We start from the raw sequence: 22,394 nt of genomic DNA, 5'->3' as shown, positions 1-22,394 counted from the left end.
AATGCCTGGCACCGACGGTGTTCAACAGATAGTTGGTAAAAATGAATGTGGGAGGAAGGCAAGCCTCACCATTCCCAAGCTCTGAAAATGGTAGGTGCCCAAAGGTCTTAACATTCTGTACACCTAAGCTGGGCACTGGTAGATGAGGTCCACAATATATCACAACTCACAGAGCTACAAATAGTCAATTTTATTGAACAATCAGGGTCAATTTCTCTTCTTGCTCTTGCCTGTGACCTTGGCTGGTGTGAGGACTGGAGCTGCTGCCTGGTACAGGGTGGAGGAGATCTTGTTGATGTAGTACAGACCAACCATGGAGAAGATGAAGCTATATGGTGAAGACAGAAAGGTCATGGCACCAGTGGGCATGCTGCCAGCCCGGTGCCTCCTAGGGACAACGCTAGCATCAGAGAAAGAATCCAAGCTCAGGTTTAGGAAAATGGGGAAGGACAAAGGAGGGAGAACAGAGGGAGAGGTGGGTGTGGATGGAGAAAGTCTGGCACCATCACAGTAGGATCCAGTGCCAAAGAACAGCATGCTACGCCCCTTACCCAGCTGTCAGGAACATACCAGGTGGTGACACAGACTCGGTGGATGAGGCCAGATGCAAAGAGAGCCAACAGGAGACACAGCAGAACTGGGGAGGCAAGAAGAGACAAGGAGAGCAGCGGTCAGAATGGAAATACTAGGCATTAGCACGTGGAGTCCAGGAGCAATGTAGGGCTCTCTGCATCTTGGGGAACCCGCTTAGAAGGGTATGCATGACAACAGCAAGATGATTCGGATGACCTTAATGATACCCAGAACATGGAGGCAGGAGGCTGAGTGTGGTGGCTAGCATCTGGAATCCCAGCACTTTGGGAGGTGGAGATGGGTAGATCACTTGAGCCCGGGCGTTTGAGGCCAGCCTGAGCAATAAAGTGAGACCCTATCTCTAAAATAAAATAAAATATAAAAATTTAATTAAAAAAAAATTAGCCAGATGTGGTGGTACACACCTATAGTCCCAGCTACTCAGGAGGCTGAGGTGGGAGGAATCCTTGAGCCCAAAGTTCAAAGCTGCAGTGAGCTGTGATTGCACCACTGCACTCTAGCCTGGGCAACAGAGTGAGACCCTTTCTCAAAAAAAAAAAAAAAAAGAGCCGGGCACAGTGGCTCATGCCTGTAATCCCAGCACTTTGGGAGGCTGAGGTGGGTGGATCACGAGAGGTCAGGAATTCAAGACCAGCCTGGCCATCATGGTGAAACCCCATCTTTAAAAAAATAAATAAAATAACAGAACAAAAAGAACATGGATGTAGATGTATATATTTTTTTCTTTTTTTAACCAGCTCTGCCCCAAATCTCATATAACCTCCTGGCTTTCCTCCCATAAAAGGGAAAAGGAAAGGTGATAGACAACAGAGCCTGAAGGGCAAGGTGCGCTCCCATTTGGGGAATCTAGTTAAGGCCTTTCCGACAGAAGCCAGCCAATGAGAGTCAATTCATGAAGCTGAGTGACCAGCAGTGGAAGTTGAGGGCCTTGCTCCCTGGACACAGGTTTGGAGGGCAGAGGGCTCGGATCCACTTGTTCATGGGGACAGGAAAGGACTTTAGGTTATCTGGAATATGGGAGAGAAGGCGGGAAGACAAAAGCAAGGACAAACAGGACCCCACCTGCCCAGGTAGAGAGGGCAGGGAAGGCAAAGAGGGCCAAGAACTTTGCCCCACCACAGTGGAATCTTTTTTTTTTTAAAGTTTTGAGGCAGCATTGCATTCTGTCGCCCAGGGTAGAGTACAGTGGTGCGATTTCAGCTCACTGCAACCTCATCCTCCTGGGCTCAAGCAATCCTCCCACCTCAGCTTCCTGAGTAGCTAGGACTACAGGTATGTACCACCATAAGCAGCTAATTTTGTATTTTTTGTAGAGACCGGGTCTATCTATGTTGCCAAGGCTGGTTTTGAATTCCTGGGGCCAAAGGATCTGCCAGCCTCCACCTCCCAAAGTGCTGGGATTACAGGCATGTGCCATCCCTCCCAGCCAACAGAAGCAACTGAAAGGCCAAGCACAGTAGCTCCCGCCTGTAATCCCAGCACTTTGGGAGACTGAAGTGGGTAGATCACTTGTGATCAGGAGTTCAATACCAGCCTGACCAACACGGTGAAGCCCCATCTCTACTAAAAATACAAAAATTAGCCAGGTGTGATAGCGCATGCCTGTAATCCCAGCTACTTGGGAGGCTGAGGCAGGAGAATCACTTGAACCTGGGAGGCAGAGGCTGCAGTGAACTGAGTTTGTGCCACTGCACTCCAGCCTGGGCGACAGAGCAAGAGTCCCTCTCAAAAAAAAAAAAAAAAAAAGCAGCAAATGAAGACAATACACATAGAAACAAAATCTAAGAGAGAAGTCCCAGAGCTGCTGGATGGAAGAAACTATGGAAGCCTGCAAAAGGGCTATGCAGAGAAAGCAAGTCCTCAAACAGGGCAAAGAAATGAGGGCAGCCAGGCACAGTGGTTCATACCTGTAATACCAGCATTCTGGGAGGCCAAAACAGGAAGATCACTTGAGCCCAGGAGTTTGAGACCAGCCTGGGCAACATGGTAAAACCCCATCTCTACAAAAACTTAAAATATTAGGCTGGGTACGGTGGCTCATGCCTGTAATCCCAGCACTTTGCGAGGCCAAGGTGGGCAGATCACCTGAGGTCAAGAGTTCGAGACCAGCCTGACCAACATGGAGAAACCCCATCTCTACTAAAAATACAAAATTAGCTGGGTGTGGTGGCACATACTGTAATCCCAGCTACACGGAGGGCTGAGGCAGGGAATTGCTTGAACCAGGGAGGTAGAGGATGCAGCGAGCCGAGATTGCGCCATTGCACTCCAGCCTGGGCAACAAGAACAAAACTCTGTCTCAAAAAATAAATAAATAAACAAACAAACAATAAGCTAGGTGTGGTGGCACTCACTGGTAATCCCAGCTACTGGTAAGACTGAGGTGGGAAGATTACTTGAGCCCAGAAGGTCAAGGCTTCATAAGCCATGATCACACCACTGCACTCCAGCCTGGGTGACAGAGTGAAACCTTGTCTCAAAAAAAAGAGAAAAGATTAAGGGCAACCGTGATAGATCTTTGTTTTACCAGATGAAACTACAGGCGTGTACCACCACACCTGGCACCTGCTGTGAATTTCTGAGCATGTGGCATTCCTTACGTGATCTGGCCTTAATGCTTAATTTGCGTTACGAACTTAATTGTCTATACATAACTAAATCATCAATTCTTGATTACATGAGCAATTGAACAAGAATTACCCCAAACAGGAAATAATCTAACAGTTATTCTGATTGGGTCAGGATTCCTGCTGCCACAGAAATTTGATGCCTCTAGTATTTAGGCTCTTCCCAATCCCCTCAAATAACTATAATTCTTGGCTGGGCACGGTGGCTCACGCCTGTAATCTCAACACTTTGGGAGGCCCAAGTTGGGTGGATCATCTGAGGTCGGGAGTTCGAGACCAGCCTGATCACCATGGAGAAACCCCCGTCTCCACTAAAAATACAAAAAATTAGCCGGGCATGGTGGCACATGCCTGTAATCCCAGCTACTTGGGAGGCTGAGGTAAGAGAATCACTTGAACCTGGGAGGAGAAGGCTGTGGTGAGCCAAGACCACACCATTGCACTCCACCCTGGGCAACAAGAGCGAAACTGTCTCCCCCCCCCCCCAAAAAAAAATAGAATTCTCTAATATTGAGTCAATTTCACATCAGAAAGCCGTGGTGAACTTGGTCCTGCTGCTGCCTCTGGTGGGAACAAGGACCATCTCCCAGAGAATAGACGCAAAACATCAGCCCAAACGTGCCTGTTCTCCTCAAACCTTCCCTGGGAGCTGGCCAGAAGGTACCAAAGTTTCTTGCTTTCCAAGGCCTTCTCTTCCAGCTCCAATTCCAGGAGCTATATACAAGGTGCAGAATCAAAAAGCGTCATCTGTCTTCAGACAGCTTTAGTATACATATATCTCCTTAAAAACCTTTATACCTAAGCATCTGGAAATTCAATATCCTGTTTCAGAAGGTTAAAAAAGGAGAAAGTTTAAATACTCAAGCTCCGATTTTCACTTACTCTCAGGGAAGATCTTTGCTTGGAATCCTTTGCCAAAGACAAGATTCTCCAGATTATTGAAGGCCTGTTCGAGGGAGTTAAGGAGTAGGGCGTGCAACGGGGACAGAGCTGTGTGGGGAAGGCGAAGGGCACATGCCTACGTGGCCAGCCCCCTCCCACCGCAGGGAGGATACAGTGAGGGAGAACACGAACAGGCCCGAGCCAAGCAGGCCGCCCTGGATGGTGAGCCACTCGGTGGAGGCCAGCTGACGGCTGTACATCTGCATCCCAGCGAAGAGCAGCAGGGACAGGAGGGAGGACAGCGCCAGCGAGGTGCCTGTACCCACCACTGGAGGGGATGGGAGAAGAGACGGAGTCAGGCTCGGCCCTCCCTCCGGGCAGCTACAGGCAGATTCGGCCGGTCCCGAAGCTCGGTGGGCCGACCCCCTCCAAGAACTCCCCCGGGACTGCAGCCACATTCCCCAACTCCCCACACCGCGCGGCGACCCCCAGGTTACTTCCCAGCCCCGGACACCCCGAACCATCTCGTTCTGGGGTAATGCCCACGCCCCGGAACTCAGGACACGTCAGCTCTGCTGGGAGAGGACGAGGAGAGCTTGTCCTCCCCAACCCCAACCCCCGCTAGCACTTCCCGGGGACCCCACCGGTCCTGTTACCCATCATTCCCCGCCTGTGAGTCCAATCGGCGCCGCTGACCAACAAAGCGGAGCCGAACCGGGTACCGCCAGCTATGCGCATGCGTCAGCGCTGAACTCGGACTCGCTATTCCCGGCGTCTTCCTCTTTCCTCCTCTCGGCGCCTGGACGCAGCGCCCTCTTGCGACAGGGAGGAAATCCTGCGTCGAGGGGGCATCTTCGGCCACCGCCCTGGTCCCCAGACTTTCCTCATACCTGGTGCATCTGCTGCCACTCTGCACAAGCGGCACTTACCTCTTTAAGTCACTGGGCCCATGCCTGTGGCATCTATCTCTTTTCTTTGCCATTTCTGTCATCTCTATTACAGGTTCCTAAAACCTCCCTGCCCCATGATCATTGCCTCAACATCTCCCAACCCAAAATTTAGTGCTCCCAACCCGGAACCCATTTTCCTCTGAAACTAACCCCCGGCTTAATATGAGTAAGCTTAGGAGCCAATGAAAATTGAGAATATCAGAAATGGCTCCCCCCTCAAATACCTTTCCATATTACCCAACCCCCCGACCGGCTTTTGAGAACCACGTGGGGAGAACTATTTCCCACCCCCTACCCCGACGGGCGCTGTTCGAGGCAGGTCCCTGGAGCATGCGCAGTGACACCTCACCCCCCAGCCCTCCTCACACCCCCACTGGGCTCCTGCATTAAGCCCGGGGTTCGCAGCCGCAGCCGGGCTCGGGCATCCGGGGGCGGGCGGGCACGGTAGGGCCATGGCAGAGGGTGAGGATATGCAGACCTTCACTTCCATCATGGACGCACTGGTCCGCATCAGTGTGAGTTAAGGTGGGGTCGAGGGAAGGGGGGGGCACATAGGGTTCTGGGGCAATCTGGGACCTGGAACAGGTGGGGATCCAGGAAGATGCTGGGTTGTATACAGCGGGCTAGCGATGGCAGAAATGGCTGGGAGGGTCGGGATGCAGGTATGAGAGTAATCCCGGGAGCAGCCCGGAGGTGAGTGCCGTGAAGGCGTCGGCGCGCTAGGGCTGGGGAGCCAGGAGCAGCCCGGACGCAGCGGGTGGCTGGGGTGGCCTCCAGCAGTGCACTGGGGCTGGGGCTTCAGGGGAAAGGCGCTGTTATAAGGAGGGGGACGTGTGCGCTTGGATATTTTCCAAGAAAACTGAGGACAGGTGGGGGATGATGTAGGAGCCGCCCCACAGTGCAGTTCCCAATTTGGACCCCTCCCCAAGACCCCACCCCACGCACCCCCACTCAGGGCTGCTTCTGAGCCTGCGGTTGTCATGGCAACCCGTACCCGGCTCTCCCAGGGGCGGTGCCAACCGTGCTCCCCCCACCACTTCCTCCCCCCCTCCCTGTCCCTCCCTCCTTTGTGTCAGCTGCGCCCCTGACCGGGATGGCTGCGAAGAGAGGGACCAAGGTGAGGTGTGGGGGTGGGGCATAGCCTGAGGACCCCCACTCTCGCCACCAAGAGGGGGAGGGGACTTCCGGTGGGGAGGGGGCGAGTAGGCGGGGCTCTTAATTCCCTAGCTAGCTCGGAAAAGGGGGTGCTGCTGACCGGGGTTGCGCTACGGGAGAGGGTGGGAGGGCCTGATGGGGGCGAAGGGGAATGGGTTGGTAAGAGGGATTGGAGGAGACCGATGGGGAAGTGAAGGATGGGGAATGGAGGCCGGAGCGGCCGCAGGCCGGAGCCGCGGCAGGAGGACGAGTGGAGCCAGCAGGATGGAGAGCCAGCTTCGCCTGGCTCTGGGGAGGCATCACGGCATAGGGGTGCTGCTAGAGAAGGGAGTGGGGGTCTGCATGGAGCTGCAGAATGGGCGGTGTCCTTGAGAAAAATGCCAGGGGCGAGCTGCCCAGAGATGGGGGATGGAGGCAGGTGAGGGGGCTGCCAGCTGGGGCTGCTTCAGCTGGAGAAATGGGGATCGGGCTTGAGGCTGGAGAGGACACAGCGCCAACGATCCCTCCTCTGGGCCTTTAGCTCTGCAGCAGGGAAACAGAAGCAAGGGACAGAGGTCTGGAAAGGTCTGTGAACCAGCCCAAGGCAAGTGCTGGGGAAAAGCTGCAGGTAGCTTATCTCGCTCCTTCCTCAGACCCCTAGGGTATCCAAGGGCAGCCGAGGGGCTGCTGAGGTATGCCTAGGTGTCCAAGCGCTGACCTAGCCTCCTGGTCCCTCCACAGACCAGCATGAAGAACATGGAGAAGGAACTGCTGTGCCCAGTGTGTCAAGAGATGTACAAGCAGCCACTGGTGCTGCCCTGTACCCACAATGTGTGCCAGGCCTGTGCCCGGGAGGTCTTGGGCCAGCAGGGCTACATAGGACATGGCGGGGACCCCAGCTCCGAACCCACCTCTCCTGCCTCCACCCCTTCCACCCGCAGCCCCCGCCTCTCCCGCAGAACTCTCCCCAAGCCAGACCGCCTGGACCGGCTGCTTAAGTCAGGTGGGACTGGGGCCTGTAGGGTGGGGGTGGGAATGCCGAGCTATTCATCAGGAAGATGGAAGAAGTCCATCACTCAGGGGCATCTGTCTGGCTTTCTGGGGGGTGGAGATACTGCTTATGCAGGCTCGAATGAGAGCTGAGTTCTGGCATAATGAAAATCTAATTTAATTTAACAGGTTTCCCCACACCCAGCCAGCTGTAACTCTCACATCCTCTCCCTCCCTGGTTCATCCACAGGCTTTGGGACATACCCTGGGAGGAAGCGAGGTGCTTTGCACCCCCAGGTGATCATGTTCCCGTGCCCAGCCTGCCAAGGTGATGTGGAGCTTGGGGAGCGGGGCCTGGCAGGGCTTTTCAGGAACCTGACCCTGGAGCGTGTGGTGGAGCGGTACCGCCAGAGTGTGAGTGTGGGAGGTGCCATCCTGTGCCAGTTATGCAAGCCCCCACCACTAGAGGCCACCAAGGGCTGCACGGAGTGCCGAGCCACCTTCTGCAATGAGTGCTTCAAGCTCTTCCACCCCTGGGGCACCCAGAAGGCCCAGCATGAGCCCACCCTGCCCACCCTCTCCTTCCGCCCCAAGGTGAGCCAGCCCTTACAAGGCCTGGGGAGGGAGGGACATGCTGCTCCAGGTGGGCTGGGGTGCCTGGCATTGTGGGTTTCCAAAAGGAAGTGGGAAGAGTTTTCCACTGCCAAGCACTTATCCCTGGAATCTGTAAGAAAGTCACCGCACAAATCATTCAACAACTTCAGGCCTCCATCTGATTTACTACAGGGGGATGGTAGTTATCTACCCTGCAATAGCCATACCTGAAGGGTTGTTGAGAGGATGGCGTGAGATAATGTTTGTTCACTAAAAAGTGTTATCTGCACACTAAAAAGGTTTGTGTGCATTGACTTACTAAACAAATATTTATTGAGCACCTACCTATGTGCGTGGGGCTATTCTAGGTGTTGGAGATACAGCAGTAAACAAGATGGACAAGGTTAATTATTAACTACCAGGCTAAGAATAATTGTCATCATTGTTACTGTTACCACCACATATCCCAGTGAGAGAGATGAAGGGAGGTGCAATGCTGGTGAAATGGGCACCGCCCGGAGACTGCAGGAAAGGCTCGCTTTGATACCAGCATGTACCACCAGGTGGCACTGTGGAGCACCACCGGCAGACTTCTCCACTCCCATCTTGCCAGTGGAGGGAGGGCACCAAACTGCTGTCCTGATAGCACAGCACCCTTACCCACATCATTGGCTGACCATCCCATTGCTCTTTGTGTCCCTAGGGTCTTATGTGCCCAGACCACAAGGAAGAGGTGACCCACTACTGCAAGACATGCCAACGGCTGGTATGTCAACTCTGCCGGGTGCGGCGCACCCACAGCGGGCACAAGATCACACCAGTGCTCAGTGCCTACCAGGCCCTCAAGGTAAGGACTCCCCTCATCCAACCCTAGTGCCAACTCACACTCTTACCCTCTTGCACCTCCTCCCAACTGCTGGCTTCTGCAGAGCTGGGCATGATGCCCACCTCTTTCTTCTTCCCCCTCAGGACAAGCTGACAAAGAGCCTGACATACATCCTGGGAAACCAGGACACGGTACAGACCCAGATCTGTGAGCTGGAGGAGGCCGTGAGGCACACCGAGGTGAGGGAGGGCACAGAGGTGGGCCCTGGGCCCTGCCTGGGAGTGCGGGCAGGAAGGGGGTGTGGGTGGTCATGACCCAATCACCTCGTCGCTAGCTCAGGAAGCCCGTAAGGTGTCCAGGTTCTGGTTAAACCAGGTTGGCGGGAACACCATTGCCCCAGGCCAGGCTATACCTGGGCTGCAGTGGGGGCAGGGTGGCTATAGCTCAGGAGAAAGAGAGCTCAGAAAACCCCACACGTAGCTCAGATGCTCTGAGGTTCAGGCGCCAACCAAGGATGGCACACATCCCTAGTGCTAGAGTGAGGTGATGACCTTCTCCCAGGATGTCCGAGCTGGCTAACACAGGGATGGACAAATAGGGATGGCATAGATGCCAGTGGACATTAGTGTAGCCATGGCCTCTTTGATTTGGATGAGTCACTAAGGGGTCAGGATTACGATGTGGGGATCCAGGAAGGTTAGCACAAATGATTGCGAGCTGAGTCCATCTAGAAGTGCCTTTGCAGCCATGAGCCCAGACCCTGTAGGAACACGCGAGCAGGATTCCCTCAGACCCCTTGTGACCTTAGCCACACTGTGGTGTCCAAGGAGGCCGGCACCAGTGCTGCCTCCACAGAGAAGACAGTAAGTCACACATCGTTTGGGTGTTGCTCCCTGGGCAGGTGAGTGGTCAGCAGGCCAAGGAGGAGGTGTCACAGCTGGTGCGGGGGCTGGGGGCTGTGCTGGAGGAGAAGCGGGCATCACTGCTTCAGGCCATTGAAGAATGCCAGCAGGAGCGGCTGGCCCGTCTCAGCGCCCAGATCCAGGAGCACCGGAGCCTGCTGGATGGCTCGGGTCTGGTGGGCTATGCCCAGGAAGTACTTAAGGAAACAGACCAGCCTTGCTTTGTGCAAGCCGCCAAGCAGCTGCACAACAGGTACTCAGGGGCGTGGGCTCCTAAGGGGCAGGGACATCGAGGGTATGGCCAGCAGCTAGAACAATGTCTAGAGTATTGCCAGGTGGAGAACCGGGGTTCTGAGAATTAATCCTGAGGCCAAATTAATACCAGCTTCCAAAGCAGTTGTCAAGGCTCTAGGGGCAGGCAAGACAGAATCTAGAGGAAGGGTGACTGCCCAGATGGCAGGACCTGACCCTTTCTTGCCCCCATGCCAGGATTGCCCGAGCCACTGAGGCCCTCCAGACATTCCGGCCAGCTGCCAGCTCCTCCTTCCGCCATTGCCAGCTCGACGTGGGGCGTGAAATGAAGCTGCTGACAGAGCTTAACTTCCTGCGAGGTAAGAAGATGGCCAGGCCCCATGCCCAACCAGAGCCTTCTTCCCTTCCTCCCCAGCAGCGGGCCCGGGGGGCAGTGCCCACCGGGGACCTCCCGGCCTCCTGCCCGGCCTGGCCAGCCACTCCTCCCGCCCAGCCCACCCTGCCACACCGTCCCACCGCGCTCAGCGCTGCTTCTCCCTCTCTTTGTTTGTAGGCTGTGGCCACCGCGGACTCTGCTCCGGAGCACCCCAGGCAAGTCAGCGGCCCTGCCCCGGGGCCCTGCCCGCCCCCCGCTGCTCCCACGCATCTCGGCCACCCACTCATTTGCTTTCTTTTCTTTCCCGCCTTGCCCCTACCTCGTGGTCCTCCCGCGGGACCAATGCCCTGTCTCCCTTCTGCCTTCTTCAGGCGCTTGCCTAAACCTGGCCTTTCTGACCTTTTGTCCTGTGACCCTTGCCCTCTGACCTTGCACTTCCTTTCCCTTGACCTCCAACCCCTGCCACCAGCTTTTGCTGTCCCTCTGTTGTCCCCGCTTTCCACCTCGCTGCCTCCTGCATCTCTCTCCTGAGCCTGGTCCCCTTCCTTCCTGCTTGACGCCCTCTTGCCTGTGGGCTCCAGTGGCCTCTGCCTGCCCCTCCCTGGGGCTCCTCTTAACTCACAGAATGTCTGAGCTGCAAGGGCCCCCAGAACTTACCTGATCTGATACTCTCCTTTGACAGGGGAGGGCACTGGGGCCCAGAAAGGGGAAGTGACTTATTCCAGGCCAGAGTGAGGTAGCAGCAGCCAGGACTAGCACACAGGCCTCCTGACCCCCAGCCCAGCGCTTTCCTGCCTCGTTCTCTCTTGGGCCCTGCTCTGCCCCTCCTGTGCCCATTTCCCGGAGGAGTCCTTCCCCAGCTCCCTCTCACCCACACTCACCCCCCCGGCTCCCGCTGCTTTCCCTTTTCCTGCCTGCCCCTGCCCTCCATGCCAGGCCAGTGGCCAGGCCCTGACTGACCCCCGCTGTCTCTTCCAACAGCACCTGAGGCCCCCGTCATTGACACGCAGCGCACCTTTGCCTATGATCAGATCTTCCTGTGCTGGCGGCTGCCCCCCCACTCACCACCTGCCTGGCACTATACTGTCGAGTTCCGGCGCACGGATGTGCCTGCCCAGCCAGGCCCCGCTCGCTGGCAGCGGCGGGAGGAGGTGAGGGGCACCAGTGCCCTGCTTGAGAACCCCGACACCGGCTCTGTGTATGTGCTGCGCGTCCGTGGCTGGAACAAGGCTGGCTACGGCGAGTACAGTGAAGACGTGCACCTGCACACGCCCCCCGCACCCGGTGAGTGAGCGGGCACGGGTGCTTACGTAAAGGGCATGGGGTCTGCCAGGGCCCAGGCCCTGACAGCTGCTTCCAGGTGCCGCTAGAGAGCCCATATAACATACTGGGTCACACACACTAGCTCTGGAGCTAGACTGCTTGGGTTCAAATCCCAACTCTGCCTCTTACCAACCGTGTAGGTGGCTTTTGGCAAGTTTTTCACCCTCTCTGAATTGCAGAGTCCTTTTCCGTAGGGATAATGATAATATTGGCCAGGCACAGTGGCTCATACCTGTAATCCTAGCACTTTGGGAGGCCAAGGAGGGAGGGTTACTTGAGGCCAGGAGTTCAAGACCAACCTGGCCAACATAGCCTCGCTCCCTAAAAAGTAACGGTCAGGTGCATGGCTCATGTCTGTAATCCCAGCACTTTGGGAGGCTGAGGCAGGCAGATCACCTGAGGTTGAGAGTTCAAGACCAGCCTGACCAACATGGAGAAACCCCATCTCTACTAAAAATACAAAATTAGCTGGGCATGTGGTACATGCCTATAATCTCAGCTACTTGGGAGGCTGAGGCAGGAGAATCACTTGAACCCAGAAGGTGGAGGTTGCAGTGAGCTGAGATCATGCCATTGCATTCCAGCCTGGGCAACAAGAGTGAAACTCCATCTTAAAAAATAAATGAGCCGGGTGCGGTGGCTCAAGCCTGTAATCCCAGCACTTTGGGAGGCCGAGGCGGGTGGATCACGAGGTCGAGAGATCGAGACCATCCTGGTCAACATGGTGAAACCCCGTCTCTACTAAAAATACAAAAAAATTAGCTGGGCGTGGTGGCGCGTGCCTGTAATCCCAGCTACTCAGGAGGCTGAGGCAGGAGAATTGCCTGAACCCAGGAGGCGGAGGTTGCAGTGAGCCGAGATCGCGCCATTGCACTCCAGCCTGGGTAATAAGAGCGAAACTCCGTCTCAAAAAAAAAAAAATAAATAAAAAATAAAAAATAAAAATAAATGAATAAAAAATAATTTTAGAAAAATGCTAATACTTACCCCATGGGGTTGTGTTAAATCAACTGATGTGAGGTGCTCCATGGGAGTCTGAGTACAGTGTCTGGCTCACGGTTAGGTCTTGTGAAATGTTATTAACGTGATTCTAGAAAATAGTCTGGTCTCCAGGGGGTGGGCATGAGAGGGGAGCCTTGGTATAAGGTCCAAGGGTGAACCCAGAGTGTGGGCTGGAAGACATAGGTTGATGGCGATGGCAATGTCACCAGGTGGAACACAACAGTGGGGACTGTCCATGGGGCTGGCAACAAGTAAGGGGTTAGAGGAAGCACCATGAGTCAGCCAGGTCCAGAGCCCTGGTTTTGTGCCCACTGTCACCATGAAAACGCTCTCTGGGGTCCCATGCCCATTTGGAATGCCCCCTTCTTTTTCCCTCATGCTTCCCGTTTCAGTTTCCCACGCCCTGTTCTCCTGACCCCCCTGCCTGTTCCCGGTGGCTGAGCCCCCTGGGCAACGTCTTCCCTGTTCCGAAATCTCACAGCCCCCAGTGCCAGTGTTTGTCCCTGAAGTTCTTCCTGCATCTCAACCCTCTCCCTCCTTCCAGTCCTGCACTTCTTCCTCGATGGCCGCTGGGGTGCAAGCCGAGAACGGCTGGCCATCAGCAAGGACCAGAGAGCAGTACGGAGTGTCCCAGGGCTGCCCCTGCTGCTGGCTGCCGACCGGCTGCTGACCGGCTGCCACCTGAGTGTGGACGTGGTCCTGGGCGACGTGGCTGTGACTCAGGGCCGCAGCTACTGGGCCTGCGCCGTAGACCCAGCCTCCTACTTGGTCAAGGTGGGCGTCGGGCTGGAGAGCAAGCTTCAAGAAAGCTTCCAGGGTGCCCCCGATGTGATCAGCCCCAGGTCAGGCCCCTCTGAAAGGGATGGGGTGTGGTGGTCCTGGTGGGAGTCAGGGGCAGGGCAGGGGTGGCAAGCGGAGCACAGATTTGCTGGGGTGGGGCCGGGAGAGGATTAGGAGGGTGAAGTAGGAGCATGGAAGCCAGGCTGGGAGGCCTGTGGCCAGGAGAGGCATGGGCTCAGCCAAAGGGCTTTCAAGGACTGATTTTCAGAGCGTGGTGTATGGTCAGGGGAAGGGATGGTAGAAGAGGGGCCATCTCTGCTTCCTTCCAACCATCTGTCACGCTGGACCAACACCCCACCTCTCCAAGCGTCTGTGTCCTTTCTCCCTGATACTCCATTTCCAACACTGTTTCTCCACTAAACCATTGCTCTCCAAGACCTCCTCCACCCACATCTTAAAATTCTTCCCTTAAACACCCCACCTCCATATCCCTCCTCTCCCCAACTCCCTGTTTAACACCCTCCCACCAACGCGTTTCTTCCTGAGCCTTCTCCCCAGCACTCTATCCCCCAACCCCTCGTTTCTTCAAGGCACATTCTCTCCAACACAAATCCCCTCCTAAACTCCACTGTCCCCACCCCCGCATGCCTCTGACACCCTTCATCTGTGACACCAATCCACCCTCATCTATCTCCTGACACCCACCTTTCCCAACTTCCTTTCTCTTCTTAGTCACTAATCTGGGATTCTTCCCAACGTCCTCTAATCGTCAGAACCCTCTCCCCAGCGTGATTTCCCCAACACCGTCTTTCTCGACGCCTTTCCGCGTGCTCTACCAATGACTGTCTTTCCCGTCCTCCCTGCCAATGCGCCAAAGTACTCTTGCCAATCAATGCCCTTCCCCACCGAACCCAAACCCCTGACTCTGTACTCTAACCCCCGCCTCTTCAACATTTTCTTTTCAACACCCCAAATCCATCCCTTCCACCTCCTGCTCCTCAGCATTCCATCCTGCCGGCATCTCCCTTCGGCACCTCATCCGTCACTCCATCCCTCAAAAATTTCGTACCCAACGCCCGCTCCTGCAGGTACGACCCGGACAGCGGGCACGACAGCGGTGCTGAGGATGCCACCGTGGAGGCGTCGCCGCCCTTCGCTTTCCTAACCATCGGCATGGGCAAGATCCTGCTGGGGTCGGGGACGAGCTCAAACACTGGGCTGACGGGGAGGGACGGCCCCACAGCCGGCTGCACAGTGCCCCTGCCGCCCCGCCTGGGCATCTGCCTGGACTACGAGCGGGGACGGGTCTCCTTCCTGGATGCCGTGTCCTTCCGTGGGCTCTTGGAGTGTCCCCTGGACTGCTCAGGGCCTGTATGCCCTGCCTTTTGCTTCATCGGGGGTGGCGCAGTACAGCTACAGGAGCCAGTGGGTACTAAGCCTGAGAGGAAAGTCACCATTGGGGGCTTTGCCAAGCTGGACTGAGCCTTCCAGGCCCCTCATGCAGACCGGGGGTCCTCCTGGGCCCTGGCCCCCAAATCTCTTTGCCCAGATTGTTCCCCCCAAACTCTTCCTACAATGCGGCCCTGCCCCTTCCCCTGTGTCTACGTCTTCCCAGGGTTTTCTCTTGACCCAGGGGCTCTCCTCTGCCCACCTCTCTGGATGGCTCCCATCCTCTCCATTGCCTGTTAGCCAAGCCCCCACCCCCACTGCGTCTGCCCCATGCCCTGCCTTTGGCATCTCACCCAAGCCATGGAGAGAGCCCCTTCTCCAACCCTGTCTTGTGCCCCCAGGCTGATTGGGAGGGAGGGCCCCTGACCACTGGGCACGATCTCCAGCTCTGCCCTTGCCCTGCCCAGCTCCCTACCCTGTTGATGCTGAACTACAGCCTTGGGACAGGGAGGCTTTGGGGCTGGATGCTGTCCAGGCACTCCTGGTGAGGGGAAGGGGACCCTGTCATCCTGCTTTATTTATTTGGGTCCCAACACCCCGCAGCCGCATGCCCCTTCAGTACCCCTTCTCTCTCTTGCATGCTTTACCTGTCCTGCACCCATGCCAACGTGCCAAGTCTCCCTTGGGGACCCAACTGAATCTGGGTGTTCCCACAGGGTTGGGCCAGGCAAGGCTTCTGGTGCCTGCTGCTGTCCCCCCGCAGTGGGCTCTGCTAGGCCTGTGCCGAGCAACAGCTGTTATTTTCATGGTTTATAAACAATAAACTGTGATGCCAGGCACATCTCTGCCTCCCTGAGCGTGACCATTCCTCTTAGTTTCTGTGCTGGGTGTGGCGGGCAGGAGGGAACAGGGTGCTGGGCTGTGGTTCTGGGCCGGCGCACCGGATGGATTTGGCACCTGAGGGAGGAGGGCCTCCTGCCTCACACGGCCTGGCCCGGCCTGAGCCCACCACAACCGCCAAGGGATGTAGCTCTCTGGCTGCTGATGGCAGGCCCCAGCCAGGGTGTCTGGGCCAGTGGCGCCCAGGCCCTGGGGGCATGCGGTTGAGGGGACAGGCAACATGCCTGGGCCCAAACGGGTCAGGGGACCAGAACCACTTCCCCATTCCCAGGGTGTTTCGGAGCCCACCCCAGGGGCAGTGCGCTGGTGGGGCAGCCAGGGTCAGGTGGGGGCCGGGCCTGGTGCCAGCGCCCGGATCTGACCGGCCCCCGCTTATCTCAGCCCTGTTGACTCTGGGCTGTTATCACTGCCCTAGGATTTACTTCACACCCAGGCCGCTGAGAACAGAGGCACCTGGGGGCACCCTGCCAAGGGGAGAGGAGAGTGTGGGCCGGGCAACGCCAAGGGAGAGCCGCTGGTGCCCGGAGCCCAGTCACGCTAGCCCTCCAAAACCCGCCTGGGTTTCGTTTCCTCCTTCCTTTTGTGCTACCAGGGTCAGCCAGAGGTGGCTCCCCAGGCCACCGCCCCTCCCCAACGTCACCTCCTCACATCTCCTGCTTCTCAAACAAACCTGCTCCTTCCTGCCTCCTGGCCTCCCTGTCTCCTCCCCCAGGCCCCTCACACACATTCTGACCAGCCGCCCTGCTGCCCACAGGTCACAGATGAAAGATCAGAAGTTGGTACAGCGGGAGACCATGTTTTATTGAGTCCTGTCCCGGTTCCCTGCCATCTCCGGGGTCTCTGGGCCAGTCCTCCTGGGAGCTCCCACCGCACCACTCCCCAGGCATAAGCCCTCAGGGGCAGGCGTGGGCTTCCACAGGCCGAGAAGGGTCCAGGAACTTGGTGAGGCCTCTGAGGGAGGCTGTGAGCAGCACACCCGAACTCCCAGCTCACCAGCCCAGAACGGGGTTTGGGGTCTCTGGCCATGAAGAGCCGGAGTGGGGCGGACTGGCACTGGCTGACCACTCAGCTCAGCAGGCGAGGTGCCCCTACAGGTTGGCAGAAGTGGCTGCCACCGCTGGGTTTGTGTAAGAGAGGCTGCTGCCACCATTACCTGCAGAAACCTGGGTCGAAGGAAAAGAGATCCCAGGTGAGAAGCAGAAGGTACCTCCCAGAGCCCTTGCATGGCACCCCAAGCTGGGTAATCCGTTCAGGGTCCTGGCCAGCTCTCAAAGGGTTAAGTCGGAGAGAGCACCTGCCACCCCACCAGCCAGGTGACTGTAAACAGGGCTGTCCTCCTCCCTCTGCTCCCCTTCACTCCTTCTCCTTGGCTCTAATCAGCCCCCTTGGCCTCCCTTGCAGCTCCTTTGTCCCTCCATTCTCTGCTGTTCCAGCCCAAGGAGGAGTGTGTGTGTGTCTGTGTGTGTGTGTGTGTGTGTCTGTGTGTCTTTCTGAAACTGAGAGAGGGAGGTCTCCAGGAGGAGGAAAATAGGAGCAAGAAAAATAAACGCCTCTCTCCTCCCCCACCCAGAGTGGTTTTCCAGCCTCAGGTGGCTGCAGTAATTATTTACTAGGTTCCATAGAGAAAGGCCAGGAGAGGAAGGAGGGAGGGTTCCTTGCTTCCTTGAAGCTCCCAAGAACACTGCTGGCTCCCAGGCTCGCCTGGTCTGCTGACCCCTCTTCCTCCACCTAGAGAACCTCCCCTTACACCAGCCTTCCTTGGTCTACCCTCCATTCCTAGGAGATGATTAGGGGCACAGGGGCTCACCCCTATGACTCTTCAGGCAGGGCTCCCCTAAGCATAGTGCTCCACCCATTTTGCCTCTGGGTGCAAAAAAAAAAAAAAAAAAAACCTGCCTCGGTGGCACCAGTGCAGCCAGTGCCAGCCAGCATGAATGCAGATGGCCAATGCTCTTTTAGGAATTCTGGCAGTGGGGCCACTCCCTCTTTAGGGCCCCCTTCTTCTGTGGTCTCCTCCCAGGCCTGTCCTCCAGAACTCTTCGGACCTCCGCCCCCGTCCTTGCCAGGCCCTCCTCTGCTCACTTCATGCCACTTCTCACCTCTTCCAGGCTCTCTGGGTTTTCCAAGTACCCCCTTCAGAAGCCTCGCCAGCCAAAGCCTCTGCCTCCCCCAGCCTGTGGGGCCCAACCTCACCTCCTCATAGGGGCTACGATTGGTACTTCCAGGGGGCACATAGCGCCCATGGGTGTGGTAGGTGGGGTACTCGCTCATAGGATGGTAGGCATCCCGGGCTGGAAAGATATCCAGCTGCCCGTAGTTCTTTCGGCGGCACTGCCAGACAGCCTGGGGATACAGGAGGTTATGGTGGGCCACGGAGTGCCTTCTAGCAGTGGGGTTCTGATCAGGGCCAGGGACTGCACTCACCAAGGCAACAAGATAGATGACGGCCAGCGCAACCAGAACACAGACCAGCACCAGCAGCGCAATGCCCCAGCCTGGTACCCCAGCCCCGGACGGGGCAGAGAAAGGAAATGGCACATCACGCACTAAAAGGAAAAGCAGTGGTCAGGGCAGTCTCCCAAAGGAGGTGCCCCTCCTGCTGCCAGGACTAAGGAAAGAGCGGGGACCCAGCCACTGGAGGGAGGAGGCCGCGGCATGGTGCCGGACTACAGGCAGGGAAGCAGCCTCACCGCTGGCTGCTGAGACATTCAGGTGATATCTAGAGGCTGCTTCCGCTTTATGCGCTTCAAACTGTGTCTCCACGTCTTGGACATTGGTGGTACCTTCTCGGAAGGCCAGAGTCGATTCTACCACCACAGATCCTGGCCTGGTCACAGGGAAATGGGCACTTCAGCCACGGATCGCAGCTCTGGCTCAGCACTCTCCCCCAACCCTGATGTACCAGTCCCTCCCTACGATCATGACAACCACCCACCCTCCAACCACCACTGAGTCCACACCCAGAACTGTACCTGAACTTGATATTGAAGAGGCCCAGAAAATCCTCTTGTTTATAAATCTGCAAAAACTGGGGTGAGAGGGAAAGGACTCAGGCTGGATGCAAAGGGTGCGGCCAGTTCTGAAGGCTGCTGCAGGGGAGCATGGGGAAGAAAAGACTGATACTCACCAACTCAGAAATGTTTCTCCGCAGCTCTTGGTAATAGTTGGTATTGGGATCTCCCAGAGAGGAGTTAAACTGGAGGTTCAAAATGCGAAAAGACAGGAAAAAGAAAGAGACCCCAATAGACAACTGGGGAGAAGTGCTGTGATTGGAGGAGGTGAGAGGAGGTACTATGCTATGGTGAGTGCTACTGCCAACAGTCTTGGTGCTATGGCTGGCAAGGGTGGCAGGAGTATCAGAATGGTGGCTGGGAGTTGAGAATGGAGTACTCTTGCTGCCTGGGGTTGTGGTAGACTCAGTGGCAGAGGTGCCGTTGTGCACCAAAGTGGAAGCTGAGCCTGATGTCGAGCCTGAGGCCAAGGTGCCATGGTGGGCTGGAGTGGTGGTGGAGCCGGAGGGTGGCCCGGTGTCCGTGGCCGAGGTGCCATGGTGGGCTGGAGCCGTGGTGGAGCTGGAGGCTGGCCCGGTGTCCGTGGCCGAGGTGCCATGGTGGGCTGGAGCCGTGGTGGAGCTGGAGGCTGGCCCGGTGTCCGTGGCCGAGGTGCCATGGTGGGCTGGAGCCGTGGTGGAGCTGGAGGCTGGCCCGGTGTCCGTGGCCGAGGTGCCATGGTGGGCTGGAGCCGTGGTGGAGCTGGAGGCTGGCCCGGTGTCCGTGGCCGAGGTGCCATGGTGGGCTGGAGCCGTGGTGGAGCTGGAGGCTGGCCCGGTGTCCGTGGCCGAGGTGCCATGGTGGGCTGGAGCTGTGGTGGAGCTGGAGGCTGGCCCGGTGTCCGTGGCCGAGGTGCCACGGTGGGCTGGAGCGGTGGTGGAACCATGGGCTGGAGCGGTGGTGGAGCCGGAGGCTGGCCCGGTGTCCCTGGCCGAGGTGCCATGGTGGGCTGGAGCGGTGGTGGAGCCAGAGGCTGGCCCGGTGTCCGTGGCTGAGGTGCCATGGTGGGCTGGAGTGGTGGTGGAGCTGGAGGGTGGCCCGGTGTCCGTGGCCGAGGTGCCATGGTGGGCTGGAGCGGTGGTGGAACCATGGGCTGGAGCGGTGGTGGAGCCGGAGGCTGGCCCGGTGTCCGTGGCTGAGGTGCCATGGTGAGCTGGAGCCGTGATGGAGCTGGAGGCTGTCCCGGTGTCCGTGGCCGAGGTGCCATGGTGGGCTGGAGTGGTGGTGGAGCTGGAGGGTGGCCCGGTGTCCGTGGCCGAGGTGCCATGGTGGGCTGGAGCAGTGGTGGAACCATGGGCTGGAGCGGTGGTGGAGCCGGAGGCTGGCCCGGTGTCCGTGGCTGAGGTGCCATGGTGGGCTGGAGCCGTGATGGAGCTGGAGGCTGTCCCGGTGTCCGTGGCCGAGGTGCCATGGTGGGCTGGAGTGGTGGTGGAGCTGGAGGCTGGCCTGGTGTCCGTGGCTGAGGTGCCATAGTGGGTTGGAGCGGTGGTGGAGCCGGAGGCTGGCCCGGTGTCGGTGGCCGAGGTGCCGTGGTGGGCTGGAGCCGTGATGGAGCTGGAGGGTGGCCCGGTGTCCGTGGCCGAGGTGCCATGGTGGGCTGGAGTGGTGGTGGAACCATGGGCTGGAGCGGTGGTGGAGCCGGAGGCTGGCCCGGTGTCCGTGGCCGAGGTGCCGTGGTGGGCTGGAGCCGTGGTGGAGCTGGAGGCTGGCCCAGTGTCCGTGGCTGAGGTGCCATGGTGGCCTGGAGTGGTGGTGGAGCCAGAGGCTGGCCCAGTGTCCGTGGCCGAGGTGCTGTGGTGAGCTGGAGCAGTGGTGGAGCCCAGGGCTGGGGTCAAGGAGACATCCTGTCCCCCAGTGGCAGCCAAACCTGAGGTTAGTGTGGTGGCTAGGGCCGGGGTCAGGTTGTATCCCTGAATAGTGGAGGAGCCTGAACCAGGGCTATGGCTGGAGATGCCACTGCTGGTCACACTCACAACACTCCTGGTAGAGCTGGGTGCTGAATTTCTGTGGGTAGTCCCCGTCTTTTCTCCTCCCGAGGTAGAGCTTGCATGACCAGAACCTGTAAGAACTGCTGTAAGGGCCGGGCGTGGTGGCTCATGCCTGTAATCCAAGCACTTTGGAGGCGGAGGCCGGCGGATCACCTGAGGTCAGGAGTTCAAGATCAGCCTGACCAACATGGTGAAACTCCGTCGTCTTAAAAAAAAAAAAAAAAAAAAAAAAAGAACTGCTGTAGGGTCTATAGCAGCTGTAAGAAGTTGAAGTCACAGGGTTGGGTGCACGACAAAAGAAGAAAATATAAGCTCTAGCCACCAGGGAAATAATACCAGAGGACTGGGGAGTGGGCAGCCTCAGGCAGCCCCCGGGTTGGCCAGCTCCTTACCTGCGACCTCCTCCTTCTCTGCCCACAGGCCTCAGCTGCTGGCCTGTGCATTTCTCCCTCCTAAGCCTTCCCTCTCCCTACTCGTTTCCTCTGAGACTTCTCTTCAGGACATTTGCTTGCCCCTGGCACCCACTCTCAGGGTGGGGGGCACCTCTTCTCAGCCTGTCCTTAGCCTCTCCCTCATCCTGGCACAGACAGGGCAGCCTCTGTCTGCAATTCTTGCCTTTCATGATGCCATCTGCCAGGGAGCCAAACCCACAGAAAGAGCCCGAAGACCACCTAAGCAGGGCAGCCCACTCCCCCCTTGTGCCTCTCACCTGTAAGCACTATGAGTAGCAGCAGTAGGAAGAAAGGGGACTGGATGCCCGGTGTCATGGTGGTGGTGAACTGGGTGGGGAGGGGGCAGAACAGACTCAGGCAGGCGCTGCTTGAGAGGTGGAGCGGGCACAGGCGCCTGCTGCTTTATACCGGTCCCCCCGCTGCCCGCCCTAGGCACAGCCGGAGCAGGTGACAGGTGACAAAACCCCGCCCCCTCCCCCTTCCCTACCTCCTACCTCTTCCTCCTCCTCCCCAACCATTCCTGGGTAGGGAATGGGCTCTAATCACTCAACCCCCTGTCAACCCCGTTTCTTCTCCAACTGGCCTCCCCCTTTCACCAACCACGCCCTGGCTCCAGGGGGAAGGGCAGAGGGCCAGTCTGGAACCTGGGGCCCCTGGGCTCTAGTTTTAGCCCCAGGGCAACAACTAAGGTGGGAATGGGGAACACAGCCGGCTAGGTCGAAGCCCTGGACAGCAAGGCCAGAAAGCCCCCCCCTAGGTCTCCCACTCCACTTCCCGGCCCTCCCTGGACCCACTGAAGCAGAGCGGGGCCGAGAAGAAATAAGAGGGCTGGATAATGAGTGGAACAGGTACTAGTTTTGGGCTCCCTGCCCCCACCACTTCCCGGAATAGCCCCACCCTTCTAACCGCTCCCTGTCCCGTTCCACAAGCAGTTTCTACCCTGAAACCCATAGTCCCCGCCCCAGCCGGACTTTCCAGCAGCCTGGGTTCCCTCCTTGGGTTTCTCCCGAGAAGGGAATGGGGAAAGAAATTTCCACTTAAAGGAGGAAATCTGGGCTCTGATGAACGCTAGGGTCGTCCCTTGCCACCCTCCATTGCTAGCCAGGAGCTCCCGCCCTCTAGTGGTCACCGGGAGCCTTGCGGGCCGGACCGCGCCGGCTGAGGGGCGGCTCGGACGGGATGGAGAGGAGTTAGGGCAGCGCTGCCTAAGTGAGGCAAAGACCCCGCGAGAGGGAGGCAGAGCCCGGGAGAGAAGGGTCACTGCCGTGGCCAGGGAGGGAGGAACGCACAGCATGGTGGACGGCTGGGAGCTTTAGGAGGGTCACTCCGGGAGGGCGTGGTGGTGACGTCCGGAGAAGTGGAGCCGAGCGGGTGGGGTCCTGA

At 57.8% G+C, this 22,394-nt stretch overlaps 3 protein-coding genes across 7 annotated transcripts; 1 reads left to right on the top strand and 2 right to left on the bottom strand.

The window, feature by feature from the left end:
- Positions 1-175: 175 nt before the first annotated feature.
- KRTCAP2 (keratinocyte associated protein 2) lies at positions 176-4,871 on the bottom strand. The gene is made up of 5 exons (XM_003937780.4): positions 4,760-4,871; positions 4,277-4,431; positions 4,104-4,167; positions 571-637; positions 176-328 (listed from the first exon to the last, which is right to left on the bottom strand). Exons 1-5 carry the CDS (start codon positions 4,839-4,841, stop codon positions 208-210), a joined length of 489 nt encoding a protein of 162 aa, XP_003937829.1. The 5' UTR covers positions 4,842-4,871; the 3' UTR covers positions 176-207.
- A 516-nt stretch (positions 4,872-5,387) lies between these two features.
- Positions 5,388-15,478, top strand: TRIM46 (tripartite motif containing 46). 4 transcript variants are annotated; one of them, XM_074390166.1, is made up of 11 exons: positions 5,411-5,568; positions 6,729-6,815; positions 6,929-7,190; positions 7,428-7,771; positions 8,475-8,618; positions 8,741-8,836; positions 9,499-9,752; positions 9,989-10,110; positions 11,109-11,411; positions 12,997-13,294; positions 14,321-15,478. In XM_074390166.1, exons 1-11 carry the CDS (start codon positions 5,506-5,508, stop codon positions 14,712-14,714), a joined length of 2,367 nt encoding a protein of 788 aa, XP_074246267.1. In that variant the 5' UTR covers positions 5,411-5,505; the 3' UTR covers positions 14,715-15,478. The 4 variants fall into 4 exon arrangements, with proteins under 4 accessions (XP_003937825.1, XP_074246268.1, XP_074246267.1 ...); XM_003937776.3 differs by lacking the exon at positions 6,729-6,815 and having other exon boundaries at positions 5,388-5,568; XM_010348387.3 differs by lacking the exons at positions 5,411-5,568; positions 6,729-6,815 and adding an exon at positions 5,628-6,170.
- Positions 15,479-16,301: 823 nt separating this feature from the next.
- MUC1 (mucin 1, cell surface associated) lies at positions 16,302-21,443 on the bottom strand. Of its 2 annotated transcripts, none has more exons than XM_039460221.2 (7): positions 21,269-21,443; positions 18,649-20,642; positions 18,494-18,549; positions 18,212-18,348; positions 17,946-18,067; positions 17,715-17,864; positions 16,302-16,684 (listed from the first exon to the last, which is right to left on the bottom strand). In XM_039460221.2, the coding sequence occupies exons 1-7, from the start codon at positions 21,324-21,326 to the stop codon at positions 16,610-16,612; spliced, it is 2,592 nt and encodes an 863-aa protein (XP_039316155.2). In that variant the 5' UTR covers positions 21,327-21,443; the 3' UTR covers positions 16,302-16,609. The 2 variants fall into 2 exon arrangements, with proteins under 2 accessions (XP_039316155.2, XP_039316156.2); XM_039460222.2 differs by having other exon boundaries at positions 18,649-20,630.
- Between the last annotated feature and the right edge of the window lie 951 nt (positions 21,444-22,394).

The sequence above is a fragment of the Saimiri boliviensis genome, chromosome 19, assembly GCF_048565385.1.
Source record: "Saimiri boliviensis isolate mSaiBol1 chromosome 19, mSaiBol1.pri, whole genome shotgun sequence".
In the NCBI taxonomy this organism is placed as follows: Eukaryota; Metazoa; Chordata; class Mammalia; order Primates; family Cebidae; genus Saimiri; species Saimiri boliviensis.
Note: the sequence above shows the minus strand (reverse complement) of the source record. Positions and strands in the feature narration are given on the sequence as shown.

What these genes read in the sequence shown, in the direction of transcription:
- KRTCAP2 (XM_003937780.4), bottom strand. Translation starts at nt 4,841, where the DNA reads ATGCGCATAGCTGGCGGTACCCGGTTCGGCTCCGCTTTGTTGGTCAGC. An exon ending in TCACAGGCGGGGAATGATGG is followed by an intron (nt 4,432 to 4,759) that starts GTAACAGGACCG and finishes CATCCCCTCCAG; the next exon opens with TGGTGGGTACAGGCACCTCG. An exon ending in CGAGTCTGTGTCACCACCTG is followed by an intron (nt 329 to 570) that starts GTATGTTCCTGA and finishes TTCACCATATAG; the next exon opens with CTTCATCTTCTCCATGGTTG.
- MUC1 (XM_039460221.2), bottom strand. Translation starts at nt 21,326, where the DNA reads ATGACACCGGGCATCCAGTCCCCTTTCTTCCTACTGCTGCTACTCATA. An exon ending in GAATGTCTCAGCAGCCAGCG is followed by an intron (nt 18,068 to 18,211) that starts GTGAGGCTGCTT and finishes TTTTCCTTTTAG; the next exon opens with TGCGTGATGTGCCATTTCCT. An exon ending in TCATCTATCTTGTTGCCTTG is followed by an intron (nt 17,865 to 17,945) that starts GTGAGTGCAGTC and finishes CTGTATCCCCAG; the next exon opens with GCTGTCTGGCAGTGCCGCCG.
- TRIM46 (XM_074390166.1), top strand. Translation starts at nt 5,506, where the DNA reads ATGGCAGAGGGTGAGGATATGCAGACCTTCACTTCCATCATGGACGCA. An exon ending in GTGCCTACCAGGCCCTCAAG is followed by an intron (nt 8,619 to 8,740) that starts GTAAGGACTCCC and finishes CTTCCCCCTCAG; the next exon opens with GACAAGCTGACAAAGAGCCT. An exon ending in AGAGCTTAACTTCCTGCGAG is followed by an intron (nt 10,111 to 11,108) that starts GTAAGAAGATGG and finishes CTCTTCCAACAG; the next exon opens with CACCTGAGGCCCCCGTCATT.